General features: G+C 42.7%; 1 protein-coding gene and 1 long non-coding RNA gene across 3 annotated transcripts in view; one reads left to right on the plus strand and one right to left on the minus strand.

The window, feature by feature from the left end:
• Positions 1–10,888, minus strand: part of LOC135054993 (uncharacterized) — an 84,032-nt gene extending 73,144 nt beyond the window's left edge. Inside the window, exon 1 of the long non-coding RNA XR_010243610.1 lies at positions 10,848–10,888. This is a non-coding gene — a long non-coding RNA (uncharacterized LOC135054993). The remainder of the gene's footprint in view (positions 1–10,847) is intronic.
• The window catches only part of LOC135054990 (calcium-binding protein 2-like), a 145,066-nt gene that overhangs the window by 4,017 nt on the left and 119,700 nt on the right, over positions 1–21,349 (plus strand). For both annotated transcript variants that reach the window (XM_063958529.1, XM_063958527.1), the window contains exon 2: positions 13,903–13,933. In XM_063958529.1, coding sequence (XP_063814599.1) covers positions 13,903–13,933 — 31 coding nt within the window. The remainder of the gene's footprint in view (positions 1–13,902; positions 13,934–21,349) is intronic.

The following is a 21,349-nucleotide window of genomic DNA, read 5'->3' on the forward strand; positions in this document are numbered from 1 at the left end:
GAAATAATTTTACCTCAGGTTTCCTCACAGAAAAAGGTACAGTCCTTTCGGCTTCAGAAAAGCAAGCGGGTCAAATGGCGCTTCCTTTCTGTACAGAGACAAGGGTAGAGGGAAAAAGCTGCACCAGTCAGCCTGTTCCCAGAATCAAGATTCTTCCCCCGCCTCCTGTGAGTACACACCATGACGCGGGTGCTCCACAGGTGTAGCCAGGTACGGTGGGGGGCCGCCTCAAAAATTTCAGCAATTAGTGGGCTCGCTCACAGGTGGATCCCTGTTTCTTCCAAGTAGTATTTCAGGGGTACAAGCTGGAATTAGAGATGTCTCCCCCCAGCCGTTTCCTAAAATATGCCTTGCTGACAACTCCCTCAAGCAGGGAGGCTGTGCTAGAGGCAATTAATAAGCGGTATTCCCAGCAGGTAATACTCAAGGTGCCCCTACTTCAACAAGGACGGGGTTACTATTCCACACGGGTTGGGGTACCGAAACCGCATGGTTCGGTGTGACCCATTTTATATTTAAAATCCTTGAACATAAAAAAATTCAAGTTCAAGATGGAATCGCTCAGGGCGGTTATTGCAAGCCTGGACGAGGGGGATTACATGGTATCCCGGGACATCAAGGATGCTTACCTGCATGTCCCCATTTACCATCCTCGCCAGGAGTACCTCAGATTTGTGGTACAGGATTACCATTACCAAGTCCAGACACTGCCGTTTGGACTGTACATGGCACCGAGGGTGTTTTATCAAGGTAATGGCCGAAATGATGATACTCCTTCAAAAAAAAAGGGAGTTGTAATTATCCCGTAATTGGACAATCTCGTTATGAGGGCGAGGTCCAAGGAGCAGTTGGTAGTCGGGGTAGCACTATTTTGGAAAATGCTACAACAGCATAGGTGGATTCTAAACAGTCCAAAGTCACAGCTGGTTCCTATGACACGTCTACTGTTCCTGGGGATGGTTCTGGACATAAACCAGAAATAGTGTTTCTCCCGGAGGAGAAAGCCAAGGAGTTGTCATCTCTAGTCAGAGACCTCCTGAAACCAAAATAGGTAGCGGTGCATCATTGCACGCGAGTCCTGGGAAAAATGGTAGCTTCTTACGAAGCAATCCCATTAGGCAGGTTCCATACAAGAACTTTTCAGAGGGACCTGTTGGACAAGTGGTCCGGATCGCATCTTCCGATGCATAGGCTGATAACCCTGTCTCCAAGGACCAGGGTATCTCTACTGTGGTGGCTGCAGAGTGCCCATATTCAAGAGGGCCGCAGGTTCGGCATACAGGACTAGGTCCTAGTGACCATGGATTCTAGCCTTTGAGGCTGGGGGGCAGTCGCATAGGGAAGAAACTTCCAGGGACTTTGGTAAAGTCAGGTTATTTCCCTACACATAAATATTCTGGATCTGAGGGCCATTTACAATGCCCTGAGGCCAGCAAGGCCTCTGCTTCAAAACCAGCCGGTACTGATCCAATCAGACAACATCACGGCAGTCGCCCATGTAATCAATAGGGCGGCACAAAAAGCAGGATGGCGATGGCAGAAGCCACAAGGATTCTCCGATAGGCGGAAAATCATGTGTTAGCACTGTCAGCAGTGTTCATTCCCGGAGTGGACAACTGGGAAGCAGATCTTCTCAACAGACACGACCTCCACCCGGGAGAATGGGGACTTCCTCCAGAAGTCTTCCAATAGGATTGTACACCATTGGGAAAGGCCACAGGTGGACATGATGGCGTCCCGCCTTAACAAAAAGCTATAAAAGATATTGCTCCAGGTCAAGGGACCCTCAGGCGATAGCTATGGACGCTCTGGTAACACCGTGGGTGTACCAGTCGGTTTAGGTGTTCTCCCCTCTGCCTCTCATACCAAAGGTACTGAGAATAATAAGAAGGCGAGGAGTAAGAACGATACTCGTGGATGGCCAAGAAGAGCTTGGTACCCAGAACTTCAAGAATTTATATCAGAGGACCAATGGCCTCTGCCACTCAGTCAGGACCTGCGGCAGCAGGGGCCCTGTCTGTTCCAAGACTTACCGCGGCTGCGTTTGACGGCATGGCGGTTGAACGCCGGATCCTGAAGGAAAAGGGTATTCCGGAGGAAGTAATTCCTACGCTTACTAAAGCCAGGAAAGAGGTTACAGCAACTCATTATCACCGCATATGGCGAAAATATGTTGCATGGTGTGAGGCCGAAAGGGCCCCAACAGAGGAATTTCAACTAGGTCGATTTCTGCATTTCCTGCAAGCAGGAGTGACTATGGGCCTTAAATTGGGTTCCATTAAGGTACAGATCTCGGCTCTGTCGATTTTCTTTCAAAAAAAGAACTAGCTTCAGTACCTGAAGTTCAGACATTTATAAAAGGAGTGCTGCATAGTCAGCCCCCGTTTGTGCCTCCTGTGGCACCTTGGGATCTCAACGTGGTGTTGAGTTTTCTTAAAATCACTTTGGTTTGAACCACTAAAAACCGTGGATCTGAAATATCTCACATGGAAGGTGGTTATGTTATTGGCCTTGGCTTCTGCCAGGCGAGTATCAGAATTGGCGGCTTTGTCTTGTAAAAGCCCTTATTTGATTTTCCATATGGATAGGGCAGAATTGAGGACTCGTCCCCAGTTTCTCCCTAAGGTGGTGTCAGCGTTTCACCTGAACCAGCCTATTGTGGTGCCTGCGGCTACTAAGGATTTGGAGGACTCCAAGTTGCTAGACGTTGTCAGGGCCCTGAAAATATATGTTTCCAGGACGGCTGGAGTCAGAAAATCTGACTCGCTGTTTATCCTATATGCACCCAACAAGCTGGGTGCTCCTGCTTCTAAGCAGACTATTGCTCGTTGGATTTGTAGTACAATTCAGCTTGCACATACTGTGGCAGGCCTGCCACAGCCAAAATCTGTCAATGCCCATTCCACAAGGAAGGTGGGCTCATCTTGGGCGGCTGCCCGAGGGGTCTCGGCTTTACAACTTTGCCGAGCAGCTACTTGGTCAGGGGCAAACACGTTTGCAAAATTCTACAAATTTGATACCCTGGCTGAGGAGGACCTGGAGTTCTCTCATTCGGTGCTGCAGAGTCATCCGCACTCTCCCGCCCGTTTGGGAGCTTTGGTATAATCCCCATGGTCCTTACGGAGTTCCCAGCATCCACTAGGACGTTAGAGAAAATAAGAATTTACTCACCGGTAATTCTATTTCTCGTAGTCCGTAGTGGATGCTGGGCGCCCATCCCAAGTGCGGTTTATCTGCATTACTTGTACATAGTTATTGTTAACTAAATCGGGTTATTGTTGAGCCATCTGTTGAGAGGCTCTATTGTTTCATACTGTTAACTGTGTTTCATATCACGAGTTGTACGGTGTGATTGGTGTGGCTGGTATGAGTCTTACCCGGGATTCAAAATCCTTCCTTATTGTGTACGCTCGTCCGGGCACAGTACCTAACTGAGGCTTGGAGGAGGGTCATAGTGGGAGGAGCCAGTGCACACCAGGTAGTCTAAGATCTTTCTAGAGTGCCCAGCCTCCTTCGGAGCCCGCTATTCCCCATGGTCCTTACGGAGTTCCCAGCATCCACTACGGACTACGAGAAATAGAATTACCGGTGAGTAAATTCTTATTTTATTTCACCTTTTACATTTTAAGATGGCCATATATTAGGACGACCAGCATCCAATCCGATTCCTCATACGACTTCCCTTAAATCCCCCCGGGAGCCCCTAGCACACGATTTGGAGTGTTATGTGCATACGATGAAGCATACAATCTATCAGTCGATTGTGTGCCTCACAAAAAGCACGTGATCACCTGGAAGGAAATGTCACTCAAAAATTATGCTGATCCAATACGATGCATTGTATGTGCATAAAACATGGTACGATGTGCATACGATTACGATGGATCATATGGGCTGCACATATGATCTGAGGATGCGACATTCGAACCACAGGGCCGCGCATCGCATCAGAAGCATACCCAAAACACGTACGATGTGCACACAATGCATCATATGATGCGTCTAAATCATACATTCGTGCGCAATATCGACCTAGTGTATGGCCAGCTTTACCTCCTAATTCCTGCTCAGTTTAGCAAATGATGATAGTGATAGGAGATGACTGTCGATACTACGTGTCACTTTTGTGTGCGCATATGTTTTTATTACATTCTGCCTAACTGGAAGTGTAAAAGATGACCCCTGATTGCCAGTATCTACTCTCTACCTGTAAAAGTAAAGTCTTTTCAATAGAAGGTGAAGTTTGTTCAGTACAATAAAGCAGGGAACACTCCTTTAATCTAATTTCTCTGTGCAGAGAAGGGTTGTCCATCAAGCAGCTAACCACCAATAGTCTCCACTTTACATCGATGGTAGGAATCCATAGATGGAAAAAAATAGTGATGGTTCAAACCATCAACGGGCATCACTAATGGTGTCATGTGATATCCTGAAGCCAATTGGAGAAAGAGTTCTGGCTTTGAAATGCACAACAGGAGGCAAGGCTAAGCACTGTGCAACTAATAAAACCTGGCCTCACCATCAGATCTCTACCATCAATGGCAGAGAAACATCGGACCTTCACTATTGATGGCAAAACCATTGGTAACCGATAGCAAACCATTGATGTTAACCCTAGTGCAGGTGGGTACATAAGTAGGCATATTCATGTACCTTCCGTGGGAAAATAATAATGTTGAATGTGGTTTCTTTCATTATAAGAAAAGTACAAATTAATCTATTGGAGAGATATTCTAAAAATAAAGTCATGATAGATTAATGCGCACTGCAAACTCAAACAAGCAGGGCTATTTTTGGTCCGGAATGCCGTTTCTAAAGGTCTTTTCTAAAATTACGTCACCAGGAACGGCGTTCTGGAACATCTGCGGCCCGGCCCAGCACTTCCCTGCTGTCTCTGTGCTGCTGCCTCCGCATCCCCTGTCTGTGAGTCTCTGCGGCTGTCTGACAGCAGGGATGTCCATTGATTCCAAATCATTGATGGTTTATGGCCGATGTCGAATGCTTTTGCCATCTATGGGAGAGAACCAGATGGTTTCCCTCCATCGATGGCACAGCATAAACTAATTGTTTTTTTTTATTTTTGTTTAGCAAGGTGCCAGGACACCCGTGAAGCCCCACCCCTGGGCTGTGATTGGCTCGTTGGTCATTTACTGAAATAACAGGGATGGCCATCAATGGTCTCCCATAGCATAGTTGGTGACTATCAATGGTCACTCACAGTTTCACCATTGATGGTGAACACTCAGATGGCCATCCCTACCTGAGGGGAAGAGAGCACAGTGTGCGTCTCTCCTTCCCCTCGCTGTGTCCCACCTCCGGCGGCCAATCAGAGTTCATGGACAGACAGCGGCAGCCGTGGATTAGTTACCGGCTCACAAGCTTTGATTGGCTCACAAGCAGGCACCATGTTACAAATGGCCACCAGGGACAGGACACATCGATGGTAAGGAGAGATGCGCGCTGCGCTCTCCTCCCCTCAGGCTCAGACAGGAGGCAGCAGCTACAGCAACGACAAGAACAAGAGGGGTGAGCACTATTACCGGGGGCATTGTGTGTTTGGCTGTACTGGAGGGAATGTGCAACTGGCACTACCGGGGAGCTACGTGTAAGTGGCACTACTGGGGGCTATGTGTAAGTGGCACTACTGGGGGCTAGGTGTAACTGCCACTACTGGGGGCTAAGTGTAACTGGCATTACTAGGGTCTATGTGTAACTAGCACTACTGGAGGCTATGTGTAACTGGCACTACCGGGGGGCTATGTGTAAGTGGCACTACTGGGGGCTATGTGTAAGTGGCACTACTTGGGGCTATGTGTAACTGCCACTACTGGGGGCTATGTGTAAGTGGCACTACTGGGGGCTATGTGTAAGTGGCACTACTTGGGGCTATGTGTAACTGCCACTACTGGGTGCTATGTGTAACTGGCATTACTAGGGTCTATGTGTAACTAGCACTACTGGGGGCTATGTGTAACTGGCACTACCGGGGGTGGATGGTGACTGTGAGATAACATGGTGGTGGCTAAAAAGACAGAGATGTTGCGTTGTATGGGACTGTCACGGAAAGCTGTTGTGTACAAAGATGCTGAACTAGTCACATAGGAGGCTATGATGAGTTGGAGAAACTGCACCTGCCATAGGGCTAGTGTAAGTTTTGATGGTGCGGTATTTCAGCGTCTACGGATACCAACAGTGGGAATCTCACTTCTTGCACATCCAGACGCACAGACTTTTTAGAGACAGTAGCATAACTAACTAGCAGACACAACTGTGACAAAAGTTGAAGCCACAACTGCATCTGACTTAGGACCTTAACACAGCTGCTCTCTTGGGACCGAACTTCAACTCACAACTTAGTTTTCTACCCTTACAAGAAGAAGACTGTTCAGTTAACCTTTATCATACAATTTATCCTCCCAAGTCTATCTTGCACTCAGCGCCCTGTTCCACCCAGTCTTACAATCACAAGATTCCAAATGTTGTACACTTAAGAACACTTCTATTTTGGTTTGCAAAACTGTGAGTTCCCCAGTAAAAATGAGCTTATTTGTGCAAATTTGGCACATGGGGCCTGATGCAGAGATCGAGACAGCTCGTACAGCAGCTGCATCTTTGGACTAAAATATGCTGTATGAAAATATGCAAAAGTAAATAGACACCTCCTGCGGAGGCAACATTGGATCACTTCTGTGAACACAGGTCATCTGAGTAGGTTACAAGGGTTAGTCGGCCCGTCCACACTGTGGAGGGCAGGAAATCTGAGCCTGAAGAAGCAGATCCTGCCCTCCCCACTCTTTAGGAACACCGGCCATCATTACCCAGCCCCCGCCCCCAAACGCCAGTCTGCGGCTTGGGGACAGTGTGTGTGACCATTCAGCACCTGTGCAGGCACCCCATCGGAGATGTACGTAAACCATCAGGTTTACAAACATCTCCGAATCAGGGGCCTAATTCAGACCTGATCTCAGCAGCAAAATCTTTCTCTAATGGGCAAAACCATGTGCACTGCAGGTGGGGCAGATATAACATGTGCAGAGAGAGTTAGATTTGGGTGGGTTATTTCGTTTCTATGCAGGGTAAATACTGGCTGCTTTATTTTACACTGCAATTTAGATTTCAGTTTGAACACACCCCACCCAAATCTATCTCTCTCTGCACATGTCACATTTGCCGATAAGAGAAACTTTTGCTGCTGCGATCAGGTCTGAATTAGGCCCTAGGTCCATTATGTTACAAAAGAGCATTAGCACTTCACTTCTGCACAGCTGTAAGTGAGCCAAAGAAAATATTATTAACTTAGAAATAAGAGTATAACAACCTTCTACAGCGCAAAAGTGTGTACAGTTGCCATAACAATCAGATTCTAGCTACCTGCTATCTTATGCATTCAATAATGATAGCTGTTATTTGATTTGATGCTATGGGCAGCACCTCCAATTGCATCTTTAGAAGGCTTGATAGATCTCCCCATGTAACAAGAACCTCAGAATGTCTGGTGGCAGTGTGTGTTTTCTAAAGTACAATGTATATAACTAAGAATGTCAGTATTTTCGGATGTATTCGTTTTTTTGTTTTTTTTTGCAACCGTTATCATGGGATTCCCTCCAGAGCCGATACCACAAACCACAAACCTCTAAAAGACAGGAGTGGTAACACAATGATAGCGCACTCTGATTTAAAAGGTACTGGACATGGGGGGTAATTCCAAGTTGATCGCAGCAGGATTTTTTTTAGCAATTGGGCAAAACCATGTGCACTGCAGGGGAGGCAGATATAACATGTGCAGAGAGAGTTAGATTTGGGTGGGTTATTTTGTTTCTGTGCAGGGTAAATACTGGCTGCTTTATTTTTACACTGCAAATTAGATTGCAGATTGAACACACCCCACCCAAATCTAACTCTCTCTGCACATGGTATATCTGCCTCCCCTGCAGTGCACATGGTTTTGCCCAATTGCTAACAAAAATCCTGCTGCGATCAACTTGGAATTACCCCCAAGGTCAGGTCAGAAAGATGCAGGGCAATTCCCCCACTGTCAGCAGTAGTTGCTGAACAACTCCCATAATCATTAATGTAACATTCAGTCCTTTTTGGAATACAGTAGAGAAGCTTCCAAAGGAAATCTCAGGGCACCAGGGTTCCTACCCTACTGCTCCCTAGTACAACCCCCATCAGGTACAGTCTGGGGACAGTATGTGGTCGGTAGCAGGTAGAATGTGACAGCTAAAGGAGCATTATCATGGTTTTAGCACCAACGGTTAGATGGACTAAGTGGCCGTATTTGCAAGTTGCTGTTTCTCTGTGATTTTGACCCAAACATTGGCCTGCACACCCTAACTAAACATAATGAGAACTGCTACCATGCCGAGACTTGTAGTGATACACACACACACACACACACACACACACACACACAAACACACACACACAAAGGAATGCAGGAGCACTCTCCAAACATTACTAATCAAAATAATTGTAATAAATGATACAATTTAACATTGAGTAAATTGAGGTTCTTTGCATAATTTTGGCCAAAAGTACGGGCCTAACATTCTAAAGGTTCACGTCCGGGGTATAGAACGCCCCCATGCCAGTCCAACCAAACCACCCCAAAGTCACCACACTAGATGAGAGGTAGCAAGAAAATTGTAAGAGGATGTTAGATAAGTAAAAAGTAGCTGCTATGTGTTAAGAGATAATAAAAGTGTTAAAGGTGAGAGATAATAAAAGTGTTAAAGGTGTTATGTTGATTACAAAAAAATAAGGTGCTGAAAAGTGCTAAATTGAGTGTAACATTGTGGTGCCCTGAAGCGACCCGGCCACACCAACGCAGGGCCCAAACTATCTCCATTACTGACATACTTTGTGACGACGCTGTCGGCCAATTCCACAAATACGCCAATTTGAGAATTGCCACATGCACCGTGCGGGTCACTTTTGACACACGGGATTTCTTAAATACTTTCAGCTGCCACCAGCAAAGACTTTTCAACGTATTACGGATGTTGCAGGCGTCTTTAGCTTTACCTGTCACATACACACTGCAATACTTAGAAAAATAGGTAGGCGTGAGCCACACAGGCCCTGAGTTCATAAGAATCACAGAATCAGAACTAAATTTTGAATTTCAATTTAAGAATACTTCAGAGCTCTAGTTACAAAAAGGTTACAAAGATTATTAAGAATATTTTAAGAACACACACAGAATACATCAATCTCAATAAATTAAAAGGAATAAAAACTGCAGAAACCCTAATTCACTTACTCAACGAATTCAGTTTTTTCTGTTGTTGGGGAATTCACAGAATAACTCAGGTCCTCTCCAACGTATTGTTGAGTCCCCAAGAGATCACCCTTTCTGTTTTCATGAGGGAGACAGATATAGTCTCCAGCTTCATCCAGCCCCCTCCCTTGGGATTTTTAACTACTTCCCTGCTGGACACTACACATACACCAGGTTTACATACTATATAAATGTATTCAGGTCTCACCATTCTTAAGGAGTCATTCAGACATGATCGCACACTAGATTTTTTCGCTGCACTGCGATCAGGTCAGAACTGCACATGCATATGCACCGCAATGCGCAGGTGCGTCGTACGGGTGCAAAGCGGATCGTTGCTGTGCAATGGATTTTACGAAGAATCCATTTGCACAGCCGATCGCAAGGAGATTGACAGGATGAAGGCGTTTATGGGTGTCAACTGACCGTTTTCAGGGAGTGTTTGGAAAAACGCAGGCGTGTCCAAGCATTTGCAGGGCGGGTGTCTGACGTAAATTCCGGGACCTGACAAGCTGAAGTGATCGCAACGGCAGAGTAAGTTCTGGGCAGCTCAGAAACTGCACAAAACTTATTTGTAGTGCTCGGCTGCACATGCGTTCACACACTTGCACAGCAAAAATACACTCATCTATAGGCAGCGACTATCTGATCGCTGCGCTGCAAAAAATAGCTAGTGAGCGAACAGGTCTGAATTAGGCCCTTAGGGGTCTATTTACTAAGCCTTGGATGGAGATAAAGTCGCTGGAGATAAAGTCCCAGCCAATCGGCTCCTAACTGTCATTTTTCAAACTGTGACATGGCATTTAGGAGCTGATTGGCTGGGACTATATCTCCGTCGGATTTATCTCCATCCAAGGCTTAGTAAATAGACCCCTTAGTGACTTGTTCAATATGCAGTCTGCAAATGCATGGGTTTGTAACCTCAGGTTTACTCAGATGTCCAATGTTCACCAAGAGGATCTGATGCTGCATCTATGAACGCAACAAGCGGATTACAGTAGCCTGCAGTGGGCGTTTTTGTTACTTAAGAGGCCTTCTGAGGCTTTTGCCTATTTTAGCACAGCACTGCATACTAAGACACATCAGCAGTTCAATCAGTGTTTTTATGATGGAACAACAGTGGAATAGAGACAAAGCCACAGTGACTTAAGCAGCGCATAATCTAAGGAGGGGACATGAATTTCTCAATGTAGCATGCTCACTCTGTACCATAGCCCAATATTTATCATAATGGTCTTACCAAACAAAATAAAAGGAACCCTTAGGAGAGGGTGCAAGGGCCCTGGCTGCCAGAAGAAAGCATTTCAGGTGACAAGGTGCCACTTAAATAAATCTAATATCAAGGAATCTCTATTTACCATTGTAGTTTTCCATCCCTGCATCATTTACTCCCTTATTCCCAAATCTGTGTCACCTTCCTTGCCTCACCTTTCTTCTTTTTACTGAATGGTGGGTCTCACACTTTCTATGCTGGAGAAGACCAGCTCAGGAACTGCACTCTGCTACAAGCTCTCAATATCACTGTGTTGGTGGGGGGCCAGCTTGGTGAAGATCCTCTGCTTACCTGTTGCTCATAGTGTTGGAATCAGATTTGGGGATTTTTTTTATCAGCATTAACTGAAAAGGAACCTCTGTACTTCCTTTAAAAGCAAAACGAAAAAAAAAAACAAAAAAACCCCAATCCCCTAATTATAATATTATGTCTCACTTCCTTATTTAAGATCTTTGAAACAACTTTGCTGAAGCACTCTTCAATCTGTCACACAGAAACATAGAATATGATGGCCGATACATTAAAGGCCAGTACACACGTGTGATTTTTATCCGGAGATGTGAGCTGAGCGTTCTAGTACTAACGCTCAGCACACATCTCTCCCCTCGCTCAGTACAGCGCGATGTGTGCTGAGCAAGTGGGGGACGATGATCTAGCACCGGTGATAGCGACGCGCGGGGCCACACATCGCTAACGCTGGGGGCATACACACGGAGAGATCCGTGCTTAACTTCTAAGCAATCTAGTCAGATTGCTTAGATTTTAAGCATCTAGTCTGTCCCTTTTTTATCCTTTTAACCATAGATCTACATAAAACTAAGATATAAGAGTAACGACTTTAACTGGGAATTGCTTTATGTTAATTTAAACTTTACCTGCAGCACTAAAATAGCATTAATGCTTGCTACAGTATGATGGAATTCTATATGTGTTCATTAAGAATTCAATACAGTAGTAAAGTGCCATAGGGCTTAATTCAGAAAAGATTCCAACAGCAAATTTTTTCTCTAATGGGCAAAACCATGTGCACTGCAGGTGGGGCAGATGTAACATGTGCAGAGAGAGTTAGATTTGGGTGGGGTGTGTTCAAACTGAAATCTAAATTGCAGTGTAAAAATAAAAGCAGGCAGTATTTACCCTGCACAGAAACAATATAACCCAGCCAAATCTAAGTACCTCTGTACATGTTATATCTGCCTCCCCTGCAGTGCATATGGTTTTGCCCATTACAGAAAGTTTGCTGCTGCGATCAGGTCTGAATTAGGCCCATAGTGAGTGTGGCAAGTGGGGCATTCATTTGCATCCAGCGATATAAGACTTGTACGTAATGTCTCTGTGTATATTGTAATAGAGTCTGTGACACAATATGGTTGCCAGCCTGTCCTCTAAGTGATCTCATAGCTACATAGATATGGGAGTAGAGGACACTGATGTATAGTGGGGAGTCAGAGGTTAGTTTATGGCCCTTAGACTTATCTAAGAAGCTATAAACTATAGTTAGGAGGAACATCACAGGTCAGGAAACCTGGCCCCTTGAAACTTAGAAGAAAGACAGCTGTTGAAAGTGAAACAAAAGTAAATCTGGTTTCTCACTGCCCAGGTACACAGCATTGAGAGAGTTAAGGAAAGGGTGGGGGCCGCAGCTGTGAGGGTGTTATATCTGCCCCTCTCACCCACATTGGGTTGTTAATTCCTGAGGGAACAGCCAAGAGCTGGGGATGCACCATATAGCTAACATTGTGAAATCCCTCCACCCAGAAGGCTCACCTACTGCTGAGTAAGTTAGGTTTTCTGAAATTATTCTCCCTTTTGTTTTATTTGAAATTGTATCCTAATCGGTGTGTACTTTTAAATATTTCTCATAATCTTTGTAACTCTTTTTTGTAACTGAAACTCTGAAAATATTCTTGAAATTAAACATCTAATTTTTAGTTGTGGTCTGTGTTCTTATGCCCAAAGGCCTCATGGTCCATGCTATCATTTTGTGACGTATTAACAATTGTGTGTGTAGGCCAAAGCGAAGACGGCCTTGCATTTAGTCACTAAAATCTTCTTTCTGGTGGCAGTTTTGGGTGTAAAGTAATCCAGTAGTCACGCACAGCGATTCTCGGATTGGTGTATCTGGAGAATCGGCCGGTGGTCGTGACAGTGAGGTCTTGGGAGCATGCTCTGATTAAAGCAAGGACATAGTATACGGTTTTATTTATACTTTTTCCCCACAAATTAGACTCATTTACATTGCAAGCAACCAGTGTCTGAGCAACCAATTAGACACTTGCTTTCATTGTCTAAATTGCACTAGATGGATAAACGCTAAAGTGGAGAGAGACAAAGTACCAACTAATTAGCTTCTCACTGCCATGTTACAGGCTGTGTTTGAAAAACTACTATAAGCAGATTGGTTGGTACTTCTCTATCCACTTTATCTCTCTCCAAGGTTTGAGACATCTCCCCCAGAATGCTGATTGGTTCCTGTGATACAGCGCAAACTGTGTATTTAAATGTAATGTTAGTTGATGAGAACTGCAAATCATCCCTTATTATTCAGTATTTTGATTTTGATCTTTTGATATGCTATGAATCCTCTGTATTTGTTGGTATTTTCGGGATGATCTGTTTCCGCCAACACTCCAAAAACATACAGGTCCGGATTCAGATGTAGACAGAGGTGCATGGAAACAGTGATAATACTAATATGTTCATGCAGCAGGAGGCACCTAATATAAGTAGACACCTCCTGCTCACATGAATGATCCGAGCTGCGTACTAGGACGCATGACCCATAGGGTCACACAAGCCAGCTGCCGCAAATCCAACAAAGAGTCCAGGAAATCTCTGTCTTCAGACAGAGTTCTTGACCTCGTCTTACCCAAAAACGGAGGCGACATCTATGTTTTGGGAAATGTAGTGCCTATATTTTGGGAAACGCAGTCTGTCGCTGCCCCCAAACAGCGGCAGATGATCAATCACTGATAGTCTGCAGCTGTAGTGTGACAGAAGTCGCAGACCCGTACTGCTCTTGCGCAGTATGGGTGCAGCGCATGCGCACAGTATCGAACATCTGTACTTTGCGCTATGTGCAGCCCCTCAGTCCACATCTGAATCAAGCCCACTGTTAGGTTAATTAGCTTCTATACTGAATGTGTGTCTAGGTGATGGGGAATATAGATTGTCAGCCTTACTACGACAGGATCTGATGTGAATGAAATATGAAAAAATTTCCGTAAAATGCGCCATAATATGTGCCCACTATATAAATAACTGTATATATAAATCCATGGCATGGATTACAAAGACAGCATACATAGTAATGTCTTAAATATTCTCCAATCTTTTTCCCATCTAGGAGAGAGATTTGGCCCCAGAAGAAATGGACGGTGAGTCTCCAGCTGTTCATACAACAACCTCTGATTGATTTGTTATATAACCTATCTACAGTGTGCTTTGGCTGTGACTGGTTATGTACTCAGTTCTATTGCCTGTAGTATGCAAAGACAAAGCAGTGTCAACACATTGGTATTGTCAAATGATTTTATTTTTACATTTCCTTGTTGATTTGTTATATCTTGTCCGAGAACCTGATACAGTTTTTTTCAAAGAATAAGCTTAGATCTAAAGGGGTCATTACACCTAAAGCACAAGTTGGTTAGAGCACTTTATTAGGGGCCATACACTCTTGTATAAACAGATACAGGAAACTAAGCCATCCTTATGTGCTGTAGTCACTAACCGTATACATAAACAAACAAAGGGAACTACCACAACTGCGCACTGCTAGGGATGATTCATAAAATTGCCAAAAAGTTTTTGGAACAATGTCTGTTTGGATAATGATGAGGGAGGTGTTGTTCAATCTTCTCCTTTCTCTTCCTTTTCTATTTCCAATAGATCTCCTTCAATTTCGCCAAATGTCCCTCAAAAACAGTGAGAAAGAGCAATATTTTGTAGTGTGTCTTAAATTTCAGGGGATTCTAGGTTGTATAGCTCAATAAGATGGTTCGTACCGTACTCACGTATAGTACGGAGAATTTCACACGTATAAAGGTTTCTTTATGGACCCAAGATTTCACCCAGCTGGATGGTTTGTTCTGTGTGTTCTTTCAAATTCTCACCAAATGGTGTCACAGCGTGGGAGATACCGGGGGAAAGAATGTCCCAATTAATGAATATATCACAATTGATTTTATCCAATTAATTATACTGGTAACCAGTGGGAATAAACTGGCGTACCGTACTCACACTCCAAAAATGTTTAGTACACCCATAAAGGTATCTTTTACAAGTAATCCAAACTTCAGACAGATTAAAACGGGTATAAGAGAGTAGAGGGTAAGCGTACCCCACTTACAATCTTCAATGATTTCGAATAACGAAAAAAGAAAGGAATTTCTTTGTAGGAAAAGAATTGAATAAGAAAAATCAAGGGGTGAGATTCCATCAAACACAAATCTCCTCACAAAGAAGAGAACAGTATCACAGAGGGAGAAGATCACCATCCCATACAGATTGGAGAAAACCATCATTAAGAGACAAAGGTCGAAGAACATCCTATCGAGGTATGAGACATGATGAAAGATCAGGGGAAGAAGACCATAGAAATATCAATAGACGTGACCACAGAAGAGATTGGGAAGAAGAAAGAAGATCATTTCGGGACAACAGACTGAGATACAGGGATCATAGAGATGAGAAGACCAGGGATATTGAATGGAACAGACCCTCAAGGAGGTACCAACCTTCGATCTATGGAAGAGACGACGAGACTTTTTTAGATCAGGCAGGATCAATGAGAAATCGAAGATAACTAGAAGAGGACATAGGGGGTTGAATTCCTCCAAAAAACATCAAAAACTACACAACAGAAATCGGAAGAAAAAGAAAAAGATAAAGGCGACCACAAATATTGAGGAAAAACATGAAGAATTTACCAAAATCTACAACCTGAGTAGTCATGTCCTTACAAAGGAAGAAGAAGACGTTTTGAAAAAAGGCCTAAAATATGCCCCATCCAGTAATCTTGACAAATTTGAGGTATATATTGACCTTCAGCGTTTTATCAGGAAACTTACTCTTAAAAAATTCTTTCATGATCAAGAACAAAAGGAAAACGAACCCACTACCTCCACAACCACTTTTAAACCAAAGTCAATTTTCTACCCCACTTTCAAAAAGGGATGTTATATCGAAAGTTTTGAAAAAATGGTAAAGAAGGATTTGGAAAATACTGAATTTAAGAAGAAAGTCCATCACAATATGACCAAGAAAGAGAAAGAAGCCCTAAGAGGACTGGAAGAAAACAAACTGATCGTTATCAAACCGGCAGATAAGGGCGGAGCAGTGGTTATTCAAAACCTGGATGATTATAAAAACGAAATTGAAAGACAACTGGATGATAGTAACACCTATAAAAAACTAAGGAATAACCCATCAGAGAACATCAGTAAAAGGATGTCAGATCATATTGACAAATATGTACGGAAAAATATCATCACTGAAACAGAGAAAAAATTCCTCATTATTCCTCACCCATCTATCCCAGTCATCTATACTCTACCTAAGATCCATAAAGATCAGGATCACCCACCAGGGAGACCTATTGTTGCGGGAACTAATTCCATTACTTCAAATTTGTCTATGTATGTCGACCATGCACTACAACCACTAGTACAAAAAACACCATCCTACCTAAGGGATTCCACAGAGGTCATCCTGGCATTAGAATCCATTGAATGGCAACCAGATTATTTTCTAATAACCGCCGATGTAACCTCCTTATACACAATAATTGATCACCAACATGGCATAGATGCCGTTACATCGTTTTTAGAAAAGGAGGAGATGGAAGGGGATTACAAAACATTCATCATTGAAAGTATACGATTCATTCTCTCGAATAATTTCTTCTGGTTCAACGAGACTTACTATCTACAACAACATGGTACAGCTATGGGCACCAGGTTCGCCCCAAGTTACGCTAATTTATTTATGGCAAACTGGGAGGAAAATTCCGTCCTCAGTGGCCATGAATACGGGGCGAACCTGGTGCTATGGAAAAGATATATTGACGACGTTCTGTTTATCTGGAAAGGGGATTCAGAGAGCCTGAGTACCTTCTGCGAACATCTCAACCATAACAGTAAGAATATTCAATTAACATTTGACATCAGTCAAGAATCCGTCCACTTCCTAGACTTACTAATATTTATTGAAGATAACCAACTGAACACACGTACATATATCAAACCCACAGATTGCAACTCCTATATCCCTTCTTCCAGTAACCATCATCCTAACTGGCTCACCTCAGTTCCAAAAAGCCAGTTTCATCGACTACGGAGAAACTGTTCTAAATTGGATGACTATAAAGAACAAGGAAACAGTCTGATGAAACAGTTGGAAGGAAAAGGTTACGGTAGGACACGACTAGAGGAACCATATCAGGAGTATATAACCATCGATAGAAACGTGATGTTGAAACCAACAATAAAAAAGGACAACAAGAAGAAAGAAGAGAATAAGATTATGTTCATAACTAAATTTAACAGTCAGTATAAGGAGGTGGAACAAATTATTAAGAAGAACTGGAGCCTTCTACTTCACGACCCTATTGTAAAAGAATATCTTACAGAAAAACCACATTTTGTCTACCGGAAAGCAGACAATATTAGAAAAAAGGTTGTCAAAAGTGTAGTAGAAGGACCAAAAAATCTCAGAACCATTCGTTCAAAAGGATTTTACAGATGCGGTATGTGTCAAATGTGTAAAAACTGCAAGAGTAAAAATTCTACCATTACCCAGTACACCTCCACATCGAATAAAAAAAACTTCGAGATCAAGGACTTTATCACTTGTGATAGTAAAAATGTGGTGTACTTGGTTCAATGTACTTGCAATAAGCAATACGTTGGCAGGACCACACGGAAACTAAAAGAAAGGATGAGTGAACACCTCAGAAATATTAAGAAAGGGGTGGAAACTCATGGAATCTCTATGCACTTTAAGAAAGACCATATGTGCAAACCCTCAGAGATTGCCCTATTTTGTGGGATACAGTTAGCCCCAAAAAATTGGAGAAGTACGGACATCGAGGAGAGATTAGCAAGGACAGAGATGAGGTCGATTTTTAATTTGGGAACCCTACAACCGAAAGGAATGAATATGGACTTTGAAATTAAATGGTTCCTGTGAAAACCTAGTAAAAAAGAAGTCCTCCCTACAGTAGATTTTCCTTTCCCAATCCCTCTGGTACCATCCAACTAGGTCTAGTAAAGGAATGTATAGAATATATGTAAATATCAGCTAACATCGATTGTATTTACACTATTAATGGGTCCTGTGAAAGAGAGGCCCTCTTAATAGAAGGTTTCCCCCTTCACCTAATCCCTCCTGCATTACCCTAAAAATTCTTATATAGGAGTTTATAAAAATATATGGAAATATTGTATTTCACCCTCAATTTCACATAAGTTTAATGTATTTTAACCATCATATCATTTTTAGTATATTTTCATAAGATTTTACTCCTCATGTATAAACTATTTTTTCCCCACGTCAAATCTTAAAACCGGACCATCCCCACGGATATGGAGAGAGACCCGCTATTTCCGGGTTTTGTGCGTTCCACTAAGAATGAGTGGAACGCACACTACTGTGCGCATCACCCATTGCACTCCCCCTTCACGAATGTCCGCCACATCCGGAGGAAGTGCGTTCCACTAAAGACGAGTGGAACGCACAGCACTTCCGGTAACATAGGCCGCGGACCATCCACCAGTGAGTGCGTTCCACTGTGAACGAGTGGAACGCACATCACTTCCGGCAGCACGTGACGCGGACCATCATTCGGCGGAATATACTGGGAGCCATCTCCTGTTCCCCTGCTTATTTCCGGCGGAAATGGTGCGTTCCACCACGGACAGGTGGAACGCACAGCACAATATATATATAAATACAATAAGGAATAAAATTTATTATTACATGAAACGTCCCTTAATGATATCAGATACCCATTAGTTATAGATTCTGAAGGTTTTTAACAATGCAACATGTGTTTTAATATATTGATTTTAACTGTGACTGACCACTCCCACATTATGACTGTTTCCTGTTTTGGGGTATAAGTAGAAGTACAGTTGCCCTCATAACACACCTTGAAAAAGACCTCCCGGTCGAAACGCGTTGGTGTGAGGGCCATTTACTACTTACAAACTATCCAGACCATTATTGACTGAGGTGAGATAATCCGGATCTATTTCATCTCTTGTTTGATAGTGTCAAAACATCTTCTGGTCGTTTTGTTAGGAGTCTTTTTGCCCTATTGCTGCTATTTTACTGTTTACATTTAATAAAATACTTTTTATCAAACTTCCACTCCTGATATATATCTCATTATACCGAGATTGGAAGTACTTGGGAGTGGAGGTCTACTTCATGGGAAGAGATTGGAAAAAGAAACCGCTACATGCTTGAAAACATCATTGAAGATTGTAAGTGGGGTACGCTTACCCTCTACTCTCTTATACCCGTTTTAATCTGTCTGAAGTTTGGATTACTTGTAAAAGATACCTTTATGGGTGTACTAAACATTTTTGGAGTGTGAGTACGGTACGCCAGTTTATTCCCACTGGTTACCAGTATAATTAATTGGATAAAATCAATTGTGATATATTCATTAATTGGGACATTCTTTCCCCCGGTATCTCCCACGCTGTGACACCATTTGGTGAGAATTTGAAAGAACACACAGAACAAACCATCCAGCTGGGTGAAATCTTGGGTCCATAAAGAAACCTTTATACGTGTGAAATTCTCCGTACTATACGTGAGTACGGTACGAACCATCTTATTGAGCTATACAACCTAGAATCCCCTGAAATTTAAGACACACTACAAAATATTGCTCTTTCTCACTGTTTTTGAGGGACATTTGGCGAAATTGAAGGAGATCTATTGGAAATAGAAAAGGAAGAGAAAGGAGAAGATTGAACAACACCTCCCTCATCATTATCCAAACAGACATTGTTCCAAAAACTTTTTGGCAATTTTATGAATCATCCCTAGCAGTGCGCAGTTGTGGTAGTTCCCTTTGTTTGTTTATGTTCACGGTATATGGTGTTGAGTGACACCAGGGTTCTATATAACTGCAGCCGCAGTGAGCGCAGTGGTTTACTATCTTTGTATTTTCTGTATAAACTTCGCTCCTCACTCATTTAGTAGATCACAGCTGCCCTCTTCAGTATGTTTGCACACAGAAATGTCCGTAAGGACAAATATGATGAATTATTTAACAACCGACGAGATTCGGTAGATTTAGCAGATGACGATTTGGAAGGAATTATGTCCAAATTAGAAACAGCTTTACTTAAGGAAGGTAGGATTTGGTGGGAGGTTATCTCATTAGAAAGATACCTAGCAGAAGACATTATTCCTAGAGGTCTTAGGATAGATAATATGCCCACCTTCTCGAACAGATCTCAAACCTTCGAAGAAGAATGGTTGAGAATCATTGATACATGCTCAATGTCACTTATGAAACTCATTGTTCGGGAAAGAGGGAAAGACCTTAAAGAATTAGAGACTGAAATTGACTCATTAAAATCATCAGTGGAACACTTCCAGGACCTACAGGACTTCAAAGAAATGGAGAGTGATATTGTTAAAAAAATTGCCGATAATGAAAAGGAACTTATGCAAAAAAAGAAAAAGAAATATATCAGGGATCTAAACGACTTCAAGGATGGAACTCAACATCGAATAACGAAAAAAGAAAGGAATTTCTTTGTAGGAAAAGAATTGAATAAGAAAAATCAAGGGGTGAGATTCCATCAAACACAAATCTCCTCACAAAGAAGAGAACAGTATCACAGAGGGAGAAGATCACCATCCCATACAGATTGGAGAAAACCATCATTAAGAGACAAAGGTCGAAGAACATCCTATCGAGGTATGAGACATGATGAAAGATCAGGGGAAGAAGACCATAGAAATATCAATAGACGTGACCACAGAAGAGATTGGGAAGAAGAAAGAAGATCATTTCGGGACAACAGACTGAGATACAGGGATCATAGAGATGAGAAGACCAGGGATATTGAATGGAACAGACCCTCAAGGAGGTACCAACCTTCGATCTATGGAAGAGACGACGAGACTTTTTTAGATCAGGCAGGATCAATGAGAAATCGAAGATAACTAGAAGAGGACATAGGGGGTTGAATTCCTCCAAAAAACATCAAAAACTACACAACAGAAATCGGAAGAAAAAGAAAAAGATAAAGGCGACCACAAATATTGAGGAAAAACATGAAGAATTTACCAAAATCTACAACCTGAGTAGTCATGTCCTTACAAAGGAAGAAGAAGACGTTTTGAAAAAAGGCCTAAAATATGCCCCATCCAGTAATCTTGACAAATTTGAGGTATATATTGACCTTCAGCGTTTTATCAGGAAACTTACTCTTAAAAAATTCTTTCATGATCAAGAACAAAAGGAAAACGAACCCACTACCTCCACAACCACTTTTAAACCAAAGTCAATTTTCTACCCCACTTTCAAAAAGGGATGTTATATCGAAAGTTTTGAAAAAATGGTAAAGAAGGATTTGGAAAATACTGAATTTAAGAAGAAAGTCCATCACAATATGACCAAGAAAGAGAAAGAAGCCCTAAGAGGACTGGAAGAAAACAAACTGATCGTTATCAAACCGGCAGATAAGGGCGGAGCAGTGGTTATTCAAAACCTGGATGATTATAAAAACGAAATTGAAAGACAACTGGATGATAGTAATACCTAT

Source organism: Pseudophryne corroboree, chromosome 3, assembly GCF_028390025.1.
Source record: "Pseudophryne corroboree isolate aPseCor3 chromosome 3, aPseCor3.hap2, whole genome shotgun sequence".
Lineage (NCBI taxonomy): Eukaryota > Metazoa > Chordata > Amphibia > Anura > Myobatrachidae > Pseudophryne > Pseudophryne corroboree.